The 12,991-nt window shown below is 39.8% G+C and overlaps 1 protein-coding gene across 2 annotated transcripts in view; it reads left to right on the top strand.

Moving 5' to 3' along the window:
• TNRC6A (trinucleotide repeat containing adaptor 6A) overlaps positions 1–12,133 on the top strand; it is a gene marked incomplete at its 5' end in the record, with an annotated part of 51,037 nt that extends 38,904 nt beyond the window's left edge. For both annotated transcript variants that reach the window (XM_082490369.1, XM_082490368.1), the window contains 13 exons: positions 1,394–1,536; positions 2,205–2,342; positions 2,577–2,705; positions 2,816–2,893; positions 3,155–3,365; positions 7,002–7,133; positions 8,691–8,849; positions 9,228–9,368; positions 9,899–10,006; positions 10,235–10,456; positions 11,180–11,250; positions 11,396–11,535; positions 11,741–12,133. In XM_082490369.1, the coding sequence (XP_082346495.1) occupies positions 1,394–1,536; positions 2,205–2,342; positions 2,577–2,705; positions 2,816–2,893; positions 3,155–3,365; positions 7,002–7,133; positions 8,691–8,849; positions 9,228–9,368; positions 9,899–10,006; positions 10,235–10,456; positions 11,180–11,250; positions 11,396–11,535; positions 11,741–12,116 (2,048 nt within the window). In that variant the 3' untranslated portion in view covers positions 12,117–12,133. The remainder of the gene's footprint in view (positions 1–1,393; positions 1,537–2,204; positions 2,343–2,576; positions 2,706–2,815; positions 2,894–3,154; positions 3,366–7,001; positions 7,134–8,690; positions 8,850–9,227; positions 9,369–9,898; positions 10,007–10,234; positions 10,457–11,179; positions 11,251–11,395; positions 11,536–11,740) is intronic.
• Positions 12,134–12,991: the final 858 nt, after the last annotated feature.

Below are 12,991 nucleotides of genomic sequence, written 5' to 3'. Positions count from 1 at the left end.
TTTCCTTTCCAGTCTCTCATTTAGTTTATATCCTTCTGTAAATAACTCTTAAAAAACTTTATATAATACATATAGTTATAACTATATGTAGTTAAATATATGTTTCCCTAAATAAAGGAATACCCTTGTAGAGGAAAAGAAAAATGCACGTGAGTAATGCTACACACGTGACTCAGCTGGTTGCTATAGTAATATTATCCATAAATCAAGCTCAGCTTATATATATTAAGGTGACACGAAAGAATGTTTTCAGGGTGTGGTGGGTTTGTTTCTTGTAATATAAATATCTAGATTGCCTTCTGGATACCTTCACTTAAATATAAACAGAAATGTTCCGAATACCCACTTGCTTATTGTGGTTCATTCTTGGAAACGCGTTTTCGGTTCTAAGAACAAAAGTAATACTGAACAATTATTTTAGAAAAGTTTAAACCTGAGTACGGAATGACTTGTGAGCAGTTTTAGTTTTATTTGAATCCATTGACTGTTACAATTCCCCTAGCAAATCAAATATAGTATAATTCTTTGATACATCAATAACAATATATTATAACGCTAGAATATTTAATTAAAAGTAATTGTAGCATTGTAGTTTTTATTGTAGTTGCACTCTTTTTATTCTAGTTTAAAATTGGGTATGGGCTTATAGTCTATTGTGTAAAGAAACTGTTCTTTGAATTTTAGATTTCAGTATTAATGGCAAGATTCATTTAAATTACTTCATTTTTTAAAATTTTAATTTAAAACATCTGCTTGGAAAGTAATTCTCTTGTACTGCATGCAGTGAAGTACTAAATGGATTTCTTTACTACTGCTTATATTTTGATCTTCTATTGCCTGGTGGAATTAATGATAAAAGATAGCTTAAAAGTTGCTTTTAATAAACACAAATACTTTAAATTTGTGTTTGAGGCTATTTTTTTTTTTTAGCTAAATAGTTATGGTTTTTTCTTAACTGAATCAAATTAAAGAGCCTCTGAAATACTACACGAATGTAGGGCGTGTGATAAAGATACTACTTCAAAGTCAAGATAATGTTTATTGCTACTTAAAAAAAGGGGGCATTCACAACTGGAAACTGAAGTTTAAACAATTATACTTTGTTCTTTTGAAGAGAAAACCGGGAATAATACTTGTGTGAAGCCTACCAAAATCTGTTGATGCTTTGCTGATTCCAAGTTTTAAGTGGTCTGTAGCCATCGATTCGTAGTGTTTCCTTCCCTTTTCAGTGAAGCCCAGAGAGAAGAAAGCTAAAACTGATGTTTTCTTTTATTAGTATCTAGCTTGAGAGCTGTATTACTTCAGCCCTTCATAAGCATAAACTGGTTTCTTGTGTGTCTGGAAAATGGAATAATTCTTCAATGTTGTAGTCACATCTCTCACCTTTTTGTAGGGTTATTGCAAGATAAGCGGATGGAGATGGATAAGCATGGCCTCAATGTTGGAGATTACAATCGTGTGGTTGGAAAAGGCCCTGGTTCTCGTCCTCAAATTTCCAAAGAGTCTTCCATGGATCGCGGTCCTTACTTTGATAAGGTTAGTAGGTGTCTTACTGGTGGACACTTCTGAACTTCTTTGACTATGCATTCTAAGTAGTTATCTGTGTGCTCCTTAGCTTTCTGCATTTAGTGGAGAGGAGAAATAGGGCTTCCTTGTTAATCCATGAGATATATTTTGTTCTTTTTAACATACTGATATATAATACTAAGCACTTTCTATAGCCCATTTGCAGTGCAAATGACTAACCTGATCTCTTTTGTTTTCTGCCTATTTCCTGCTGGTGCTGGACTGTCATGTGACTCTTCCCTTCTGTTCCTGGCAATGGTTTCTCCCTTCTGCTTGCTTGCTGGCTGGTTGTTGCGCATCGGTTTGTCTGTCCAATCAGGATGGCATTGTAGCAGACGAGTCCCAAAACATGCAGTTTATGTCCAATCAAAACATGAAGCTTCCCCCTTCAAATAATGCACTACCTAACCAAGCCCTTGGCTCCCTAGCAGGGCTGGGTATGCAAAACTTGAATTCTGTTAGACAGGTAAGGCTGTGTGCATATCCTTGGCATGTTACTTGACAGCATTTAATACCTTTTGATATAACGTCTAGCTACCTATGTGATTGATATGTGTTTAACTTCTAATTCAAATGTGTAGGGGTGGGAGAAGCAGGAGAAGAGGTTTATTGTCACTGACTGTCCGTTCTTTCCCCAGAATGGCAATCCCAGTATGTTTGGTGTTGGTAATATAGCAGCACAGCCCAGGAGCATGCAGCAGCCTCCAGCACAAACTCTTAATTCATCTCAGCCTAATCCACGTGCTCAAGTGCCTCCTCCATTACTGTCCCCTCAGGTAAGTAAGTACATAGAACTCTCTACATATAAACTACCAAAATGCTGCTTCAGAAAATTGTGGTTTGTTTATTGGTGTTGCTGCTACTTATTCTGTAAATATTTGAAAACATACTTGGCTTGATCAGTGTCTCAGAAACGAGGCAACTGTTCACCAGAGGTGATAATATTCTATGTCTAGTGTAACTAATTCCATGTTCCTGTCAGTCACTCTTCATACTGGTCCATTTTGCAGGTTCCAGTATCATTACTGAAGTATGCACCAAACAACGGTGGCCTGAGCCCACTCTTTGGCCCACAACAGGTAGCCATGTTGAATCAACTGTCCCAGTTAAACCAGCTTTCTCAGATCTCCCAGTTACAGGTAAGCTAACAAAGCTAGTCGCTCTGTGTTCTGTTTTAAAGTCTAAGTAGAGACTTAACGTCAGCTATAAACTGTTCTTAAAAAAAACACCACAAAACACTGTCTCCTAGCGGTTGTTGGCTCAGCAGCAAAAAGCGCAGAATCAAAGAAGCATGCCTTCTGGTGGTCGTCAACAGCAGGAGCAGCAGGTAAATAAATACGTTTATTTTTAACTTTTCAAACTACCTTTAAAAACTGTTTTTCGTCCTGAGCTGTATTTCTTGTTATAAATTGTATTAAAGCGTGCAAGAGTGAATGGCATTTTGACAAGCTTTAAAGGAGTGACGTAGCTTAATGCTGGGGTTCTGCAGGGCTAAGATGCACAGAACCCAAGGATGTGTTTCGTTGTCTGTCTTTGAAGGTGGAAAAGCTTTTGCCTATTTACATTGTAACTGCTCTGTTTTTTTAAGGGTCGATCTCTTAGTATGCAGCAACAGATGATGCAACAGTCCCGTCAGCTTGATCCAAACCTGTTAATGAAGCAGCAAACTCCACCCTCTCAACAGCAGTCACTCCATCAACCCACCATGAAATCTTTCCTCGAGAATGTCATACCCCATGCTACTCCTGAGCTACAAAAAGGGCCATCACCAATAAATGCATTCAGCAGCTTCCCTATAGGTGGGTTTCTCCATGCTACTTTCATACAGTCAATTAAGGCCTATGTGACACACAGCCTTTCTTTTCACATTGCCTGCCTCCTCTGAAAACAATAGTGACTGCAATCCTGTTAGCACTTACAATTTTAATGTGTGGCTTATCCAGTTATCTTTGTTCACCAAAGAACTTTTTTCATAAATACACTCACTCCCAGAAGTGACCGTCTGTATTTCAGTGCAAAATGCTTCACATTCTTAAAGAATGTTTGTCTCCTTATTTCTTTTTTTGTCCTCTGGGTCCAAAGGACAACACAAAGTCCTTTTGCGGTTATGATTCCTGGAGCTAAAGAACTTTTAGAAGTAGAGTCCATACAAAGAATCCATTGATATGGTTTCCCTTCTTTGGATTTTAAAAACGTTTTCAATGAATCTGGAATTGCATAGGTAGAACACAATGTTAATTTCCCTTCTAGTGTTTTTGTCCAGGAAAGAAAGCTTTTAGTTCTGCATTTTTAAAGAATGGTTGTCTCATTTCAGGCAAAATGTCTGAACATTTATAAATACAAACATCTCCTGTTTCTTTCTCCCTACATTTCCAGGCTTCTGTCCAATTTCTACTTCAGAAATTCCAGGCTTGTATATTTTCTCCTTTCTTTAGGTCCCTTTTTAATGCTATCCTATACCTATTACAACTGTATACCATTTACCACTTGTTCCTTATCCCTATTTTTTTCCTCCTCTTCAGTTTGCTTTTCTTCTATGTTATTCTAATCTGGTCATTTCTGTTGGGCTGATTTCCTTTGCATTCTCATTGCCCTTTGTAGAAAAGTTTATTTAATCAAGACTGCTGCTGAAATCCTTGTGCTTATAGGTGGAGTGTTATGGAGCCAGTGGGTCGGTGCAGGCCATGCTGTTGCTCTGCATGTGGCACACTGGAATTTTGCTTGTGGCGAGTCTTAAGTCCAGGCTGCTGCTTAATAGTTGCTGCTGATGATTGGCATCAAGATATAACTGTTGCTTTCATTCAAAGGGCAAGGCATAAAAGTAAAGTTTGTTTAGCTGTTAGAGACACTATGTTAGTTCTAATGAAAGGAATATTTAACTTTCTCACCAAACTTCATGCTGAGTAATTTCATCCTGCCTACACTAGGTTCCCTTCTGTTTCATTTCTTGAGTTGAATTGTTGTATACTATTGTTAAGTAGCTGCTTTCTCACCTTAATCATTGCCACGTTTCAGGAACCTGCGGTATATGTAAGATTGCTTTGAGATCCCTCAGAAATCTGCTGCAGTATATGTAAGAATTCTTTGGGATCCCTTTGGAGTAGTACTGTATTGCGATATAAGCAAGTGGAGCCACACTCATTCCACAAATAAAATCTTAAGGGTAGAAATAGTAGGTTGCTGGAGTTTTTTCACCCTTTAGTGAAAAATTGAGGCAAGCGGAGTATCAGTAGCATCCTGCAAGTGCACAAAATATGGTAGCGTAGTCATGTGAGAAGGAGCTGAACTTGCCAAGTTGTCTTCCAGAAAATCTTGCAGGTATGTTTTTTTTCCTCCATGTTCTAATATCAGTGTCAGGAGACCTAGCAACAAAATCAGGGAGGTCCTGTTTACAATTTGGGGACCAGGAGTGTGTCCAGAGAAGGTCAGCAAAGCTGGTGAGGGGTCTGGAGAACAAGTCTTGTAAGGAGCGGCTGAGGTAACTGGGATTGTTCAGCCTGCAGAAGGGGCTGAGGGGAGACCCTGTTGCTCTCTCCAACTACCTGAAAGAAGGGTGTAGCAAGGTGGGGGGCGGTGTCTTCTCCCAAGTAACAGGCTATGGGACAAGAGAAAATGGCCTCAAGCTGTGCCAGGGGGGGTTTAGGATGGGTATTAGGAAAAATTTCTTCACCGAAAAGGCTGTCAAATATGGGAACAGGCTGCCCAGGGAAGTGGTTGAGTCACTGTCCCTCAAGGTATTTAAAAAACGGGTAGACATAGTGCTTAGGGACATGGTTTAGTGCTGGTTTTCATCAAAATCAGAGACTGGAGAGGTGATGTGTCCTTCTCTCTGATTGACCAGTCCTGCAGTCACTTCCCAATTCATTTGTAGAAGTTGTTCTAATAATAAATATAACCTTTTTCTGCCAAATAGTGAGTGTAGGTGAACAATATAAAATCTTCCACAATTGGATATGAAAAATTACAGTATGTCCAGGGACTGATGTTCATCCCTCAGTCCACAGATTTCAAATACAGAGCTATGGACATGGATCTGTGCCTGCCAAGGGACTGGCATTAACCTTATCAGCTAGATGTGCCTATTTGCCAGCTTGTGATCTTTCTAACCCTTCTTTTAGAGGTCTGTTTTCTGCAAGCTTCTTCAGAGTTAGAAGAAAGGTTATTGTTGTGCACAGGTTATTGCTTTGACAACCACTAAATGCCAGAGAGAGCTGTCAGAAATGGGATTGGTTGGACTTTCCCTTTTTTCTATTTCAGCTATTCATAATTGTTATATTTCTTAAAACTCAGCTGTTCTGTTACAAGGCACTTTCTCTGAGGCTTTTCAGGGGCTTCTTTTCTGCCATCAACATCTGCTCGTGCCTTTAAGAAAAAAATTGAAAAAAAAAAAAAAAAAAACCAAACAAACAAACCCCGAAATAAACGAAAAAATTAACCGGCTTCTATATGGTAGTGAATATAGACTTAGGAACAGAATTAAGCACTAGTTTCCAGTGCTGAATGAAGGTGTTTCTAGTAAAGATTTGAGAAGTTCTCTGTGTGCCTCTGGCCCTAAGGCAAAATGCTGTAGTGGTTTATTTTCAGAAATGAAGTAAATAGACCTGAAGGGCTGGAAATGTAACCCAGGTATGGATGTGAATTAAGAATTCTTACAGACCAGGAAAGAGAGGAGGCATACCAAAGTCAAAAGTGGGGGCACATCATCCAAGCCCAGAATAGCTGGTTCTCACGGGTGTTCAAACTGATTTGGGTTGGCACCGTGTTGATTCTGTGACAAATAAACATTTTGAAATACAGATGACAGCTTAGAACAGGCAAAGACAAGTTTTGTTTTATCTTAGCGAAATTTTAATATTCGGCATGAATAGTAGCATTAGTGGGGGCTATTAGTATCAGGGGTAATATTAGTTGTGCAGCTCCGTGCAAAGTGCTTCTCTATCTGTGCTAGTGTGGTTCAGAAGCTGGCGAGGTGTCCTGTTGAACAGCCCCAGTAACAACGGGAACAAGGTTGTAACTGCAGATACCAGTACATAACTTCTGCTGAGAAGGAGCCGCTGAGTGTAGCTCTTCAAAGTGCAGTACTTCTGCTTTGTACAGATGAGATCAGTTGTTGTGCTAGTGCTAGACTGGTGTTAGAAATGCCACACTCTTTACATGTTTACATTTTAGTTTCTCTAACTTCCTCAATGGCTTCTTCCAGTGACATTTTTGCATGAAGATATCAGCTGAGAACTTTGGAGTGCTTTGCATTGCTTAGCTTAGCTTCTGTCTGTAGTAAGTTCACTGTATTAAATGCTAGAATGTTTCTCTAAAACAGACTTGGAAGCATGAAATAACCATAGTAATGTGCTCTTAAATGTTTATTAGAACAATAATGGTAATTAGCAGAAGAAAAAACATTTAGTCTGTATTTCATAAGCTAAATATGTTTTTAGGAATGAACTCAAACTTGAATGTAAACATGGATATGAGCAGTATTAAAGAGCCACAATCTCGATTGAGGAAATGGACTACAGTAGACAGCATTTCTGTGAACACATCGTTAGATCAAAACTCCAGCAAACATGGTATGTTAAACATGTCATTAAGTAGCGTTTGACGTTGCACATCAGACTTTCACATTCTGTGTATAAAATGCAGGTTTGCTATATTTTGGCCTGTAGTGGTAATGACAGTTGTTTGTCTTGCTTGTAGCTGTCAGAATTTGTACTGTCTTCTGTGCCAGACTTGCTGCTTGGCTTGTACAGCAGCCCATAGCTTTCTTGAATTTTTTTACTTACGGAAGTGATTTTGTGATGAGATTGAGTAGAAACATTGTGCAGAATTCCTTTTTTAAGCAGACTTTTCTTTAAGTGTGACTGACTATTGCTACTAGTTTTATCTTAATCTCTATTGGAAAGCTTCATATAAGTTTAAACCAAAAGCTTTAGATTTGCTAGCTTTCTTTCTCCCCACCCTGATGGTCTTAAGGTGATTTATGGGAATTTAAATCTGTGAGCCTGCATTCTGGTCATGTCTGACATTTCTAGTTACAGGTTTTGATTATGAATGTGTACATTTGCATTCTAAAAATGGGGAGAGCTTAGAAGGGATAGACTAGTACCATTGCTGCACTTAGTTTTAGAGGAGGCAGACTTGGTTGCTTCGTGTCTTATTCCAGTAATCAAGATTCATATGACATTTCAACTGTTTCAGTTGCTTGAAATCTCATCCAGTTAAATTTGAGTCTATAGCACAAAGGTTCTGTGTCTAAAGATAGTTATGAAATGTCTCCAGTCTCCTATTACTGTTCAGTCTTCAGATTGTTTGGATATTTTTAGATGTGTCAGCTGTTTAACTACTATGAAATGACTTGCTGCCTTCAGCATCTAGCGGAGATATACTGCTACTGCACTTCTGAACTTCACCTGATTGTTACAGATAAACAGAAGTCGGAAGTGTTGGTGTTATTTTAGCTGTAGCTAATGTTTTCTGAATAGTATTAGGAATTTCATTATTTGAACTCCGTATTGCATTGAATCACGAGTAAAAGTCATTTATTCCCTCAGAACTGTAGAATATCTTTGGCTTTGCTGTGTAATAACTTTTGGATTTCTCCTTATAGGACTTGCAGAGAATCAAATAGGTTGTGTACAATGCTTTCGTTCCTTGCTCTGCCTCCAGTGACTCTTATTTTTTATTTCTTTCCCCTCCCAGGAATTTGAGTAGAATTTACAGAGCTTTTCAGCAGCTAAAGATCCTTCAGATGTTGTAGATGTTTATTCCAAGAGCCCTCCCGTCACAGAATATATTCATTACCCCTGTTATCCAGTTGGGGTCTCACAGAATGCTCTTACCCTCTTGAATTAATATTTTACTTACATTACATTTAATAAGTATACCATTTTAACGAGATGACTCCATGGGAGATTGTTCTTATGGTTTTCTCCTGAATTATTCAGAGACATTTCATTTTAGATTATATAATCTTGTATGACTTCCTGTATAACCTGACATCATAGGAGGACAGTGTGCTGCTATATATTTCATGAATGCTTTACATGGGCGTGTTTTTATATATGTATATGTACGTATATAAAAATTGGCTATGAAAACTATTTGACAACTTTTTTTTTTGTAATTAGGTGCTATTTCAAGTGGTTTTAGGCTGGAAGAGTCTCCATTTGTTCCATATGACTTTATGAACAGCAGTAATTCACCAGCCAGTCCTCCTGGATCTATTGGGGATGGCTGGCCCCGTGCCAAATCGCCTAATGGCTCTAGCAGTGTTAACTGGCCACCAGGTACGCAGCACCAGTGCGATGGTTCTTACTGTTCAGCTGTGTTTCTTCTGTGTTCCTTGATCATTACATGTGGATGGGGCAGGGAAACAGCTTACAAAAAAGCATTAAGGGTGTGTTTTTAGCGGACTGAAATTGAGAGCAGTAGTTTTATTGTACAAAAGGAAGTCTATCTCCCTGCTTTGAGATTTCACCCCGGTGAGACGGGACCAGACAAACTAAAAATTAAGTGAATAAAGTGAAAAGAAGACTAAATTAAGTCAATTAGATCTTAAAAGGTTTTGGATTTTCAGTCATTAAGAGATGTATTGTTTAGACAGCTGTTTCCTGTTTAAAAAAAAAATATCAAAATAAGCTTCTTTTCTAAATCTTTGTTCCTAGAGTTTCGTCCTGGTGAGCCATGGAAAGGTTATCCAAACATCGACCCTGAAACTGACCCTTACGTCACTCCTGGCAGTGTCATAAACAATCTTTCAATTAATACTGTGCGGGAAGTTGACCACCTCAGGGACAGGAACAGTGGTACGTTCAAATGCTATGTTTTCAAAGTAATTGTGTACTAGTCTTCCTTCAGTCGCGTAGAGAGACTGTTTACTTGGAGATGTGTTTGCTGCTTGCTCATCTCCTTGTTTATCTCTTGTAATCTGGATTTCATAGCTAAAAAGCTCATCTTTGGCTCAAGCACTACTACTTGATGCAATGCAACAGATACTCGAAGAATGCAGGCAGAGTAAGCGAACGCTGCTGGTCTGCGTTCTGATGTAATTCTGTGCACAGAGAGGCAGTGTGTTTGAAAGCAGGCAAGCAAAATCTTGGCAATCTAGCCATTGCAGTAATGCAATGAGCCTTGCCTGCAGTGAGGGCAGGGTGCTTCCTGCCACTGAGCATGTTTGCCACCACATGCCTGTGGATCAAGGATGAGGACCGAGGAGAGTGGAGGAGGTCCCTCGTCTGACTGTGCAGATGTGTTCAGTCTGGGCTACAAGTCATTCTTTTTAATTTTACTGCATTTGTGATGCACTGTGCTGTGACTGACTTCTGTCTTTCTATAGGGTCATCCTCATCTTTGAACACCACGCTGCCTTCAACTAGTGCCTGGTCATCCATTCGTGCCTCCAACTACAATGTTTCCCTCAGCAGTACAGCACAAAGCACTTCAGGTGATGTCTGCTTATATTGCTCTGAGCTGGTGTTTCTTTCCCTTCACGTGCTTCAGGGGGCTACTAAGTGTTAATAAAAAGTAGTCCTGAGGTCTGGCCTGAGTGGTAGCTTCTTGAATTTTCAAAGTAGCTATTTTGATTTTACTCTAATTTATCAGCTTTTGTTTGTAGCAAGGTGGCGGTTCCAGCAGCATAGCGATTATTGTTGGTTTTGTATGTCTTTTTTAGTAGCCAGAAACAGTGATTCCAAATCAACATGGTCTCCTGGATCAGTCACTAACACCTCTCTGGCTCATGAGCTGTGGAAGGTCCCTTTGCCACCTAAAAGCATCACTGCTCCGTCCCGCCCACCTCCAGGGCTAACAGGCCAGAAACCACCGTTGTCCACTTGGGATAATTCCCTTCGTCTGGGTGGAGGATGGGGGAATTCTGATACCAGATATACCCCTGGTAAGGATGTCTTTTTGTGTATGAAGGTTTTCTGTTTTGTTATCAAGCTAGGCAGTCTCCTGTGTATTTGGCTAGATAATCTGTCGCTGTTAGCTAGCATCTGTACCATTTGTCTTGCCAAAAGCAAAAGCTGGTCTATATATCCTAAACTGCATTGCGGCAGACTTTCTACTGAATAAAACTGAGGGGAGGGCTAGGTATTGTATGCAGCGGTAACATGGGTGGCACTAATGTTTTTTTCCATCCTTAGTATGAACCATCTCTCCAAGCGCTTTCTGAGTTTGACATCTGTGCAGCTGAATGCAGTTGCCTGTTAAGCATTTTTCGCAGAGTGGCTCAAACCGTAATGAATTAGCTCATGATAGTACAGGGAGGCTTCAGACGGGCTTCAGAACTATTCTGAGCTTGCTGCAAGAGTCAAACCAAGTATCTTTGTATTTTTGCTTCAGTTATGATTATCTGACAACAATGTAGCTACTTATGACTGAATTTATATGATCAAAACACTTCAGAAAGTAAATCAAATTAGTAGAGACATTAAGTCCTGTACCATCCCAAAGTAGCCACCTAATGGGTTTAAGTCCAGAAAAGATTAGTAGTACATGAGCTTTTCTTATTTGTGAATGAATGTTCCTGTGAGCTGCCGTGCAGCTTCATGTGCTCCTCCTAATACCCTGGTGTTCAGTGTGGCAGGGACTGACTCCTTTGTTTTCCCTCATTTAGGTTCAAGCTGGGGTGAGAGCAGCTCAGGGAGAATAACAAATTGGCTTGTTCTAAAAAACCTTACACCTCAGGTAAGGCTGGAGCATGCGGAGGGAGTGTGGCACGGCACGGGCAGAGCGGGCTGGTAGACGGCTCTGTGACTCGAGCAGCCGCCCCTTGCTCGAGTCGGAGCTTTGTGCAGGCTGTTCTCACATTCTGCGTTTGTTTCATCCTTAGATTGATGGCTCAACCTTACGTACTCTGTGCATGCAGCACGGTCCACTAATAACATTCCACCTTAACCTCCCACATGGTAATGCTTTGGTCCGTTACAGTTCAAAAGAAGAGGTAGTGAAGGCACAAAAATCTCTGCACATGTAAGTGGGTTTTCATCTTTTTTTAGTGTAAGTTTTAAACACCTGTAGATGTTTTATTGGGTTTTAAATACTTTTTATATGCAGGGATGCAAGGATTCTCAGTGCCAGCTTAACATCTAACAGGCTTCTGCCAAGGTGTTTACAGTAGTTGTTAGCACACAAAGACAATCTCTGTTTAAAACGTGCTCTTCTCATCCTTCCACAGGTGTGTATTAGGGAACACTACTATTCTTGCTGAGTTTGCCAGTGAAGAGGAGATTAGTCGCTTCTTTGCACAAGGCCAGTCTCTGACTCCGTCTCCTGGCTGGCAATCTCTCGGATCCAGCCAGAACCGACTTGGATCCATTGACGGTTCCCATTCGTTCTCAAACCGTAATGATCTAAATCACTGGAATGGTGCTGGGCTGTCGGGAACTAGCAGTGGAGACCTTCATGGCACTTCACTTTGGGGGAGCCCCAGCTATTCCACGAGCCTGTGGGGCACCCCGAGCAGCAATGACACCAGGGGAATTAGCAGCCCATCCCCCATCAACGCTTTCCTTTCTGTTGACCACCTAGGTGGAGGTGGAGAGTCCATGTAACCTTTTACTTTTTTCAACTAATAAACTGTGACCTCAAGATGTAACAAAGCAGCACTAATTTGGACTTTTCACCTACAGCAAGGGGGTCACCTGTGGAAACAGTTACTTTCTGCACATTTTCCACTTTGTTTTAGCCCAAAACATATCAGTTTGAATACTTGAATCATGCAGGCCAATATTATAATGTGAAAAAGTATATATTTACACTTCCAGATAGTGCTATCCATATAAAACTGCTTGGAATGAGCTCATTTGTGTATATTCATCATGTTTATTCTTTGAATTCCATTTTTTTTTTTTTGCATTTTGCTGATAATGTTGGAGTATGAGCTTTTTTAACTTTGCACTGAATGATGTTCTCTCTGTCTAATCGGCAATATCGGGGAGGCAGCAGTTCACGTGTAAATGTTTACTCAAGGATGTTCTTAACAAACAGTGTGCGCTCTCTACTATGCCTTGATGTATGCCTACCTTATTGTGGTATTGTGGCGTTTAAAGATCAAGTTATGATACTGACTTAGGATTATGAATGAAAGTATTGCACCAGTTTTTTCATGTATAAAACTAAAGAATTTAGCTCTACAGTTTAAAAAACTGTGGCCACAGCTGTGACTTGCAACCCAGCCTGCAAGCCAGGGGGGTCCTGCACTTTCAATAGGCTTTCAATTTTGTTTTGGGGGTGCCCGTGTTGGGACCTTCTTGTTTACAGAATATTTTTTTTGTTTTTTGAGAAAAATGTTTACTCTTCCATCATTTTAAAAATTTTTAAAAAGACAAAAAAAAAAATTGAGAATGAAAAAGATGCTTTCTATCTCTGGGAATAATGAACAGTGTTTGGCCATGTCCTTTTGTTTTCTATTCCTGTATCCTAAATC

The sequence above is a fragment of the Vanellus vanellus genome (assembly GCF_965231255.1).
Source record: "Vanellus vanellus genome assembly, chromosome: 14".
NCBI classification, from domain to species: domain Eukaryota; kingdom Metazoa; phylum Chordata; class Aves; order Charadriiformes; family Charadriidae; genus Vanellus; species Vanellus vanellus.
Note: the sequence above shows the minus strand (reverse complement) of the source record. Positions and strands in the feature narration are given on the sequence as shown.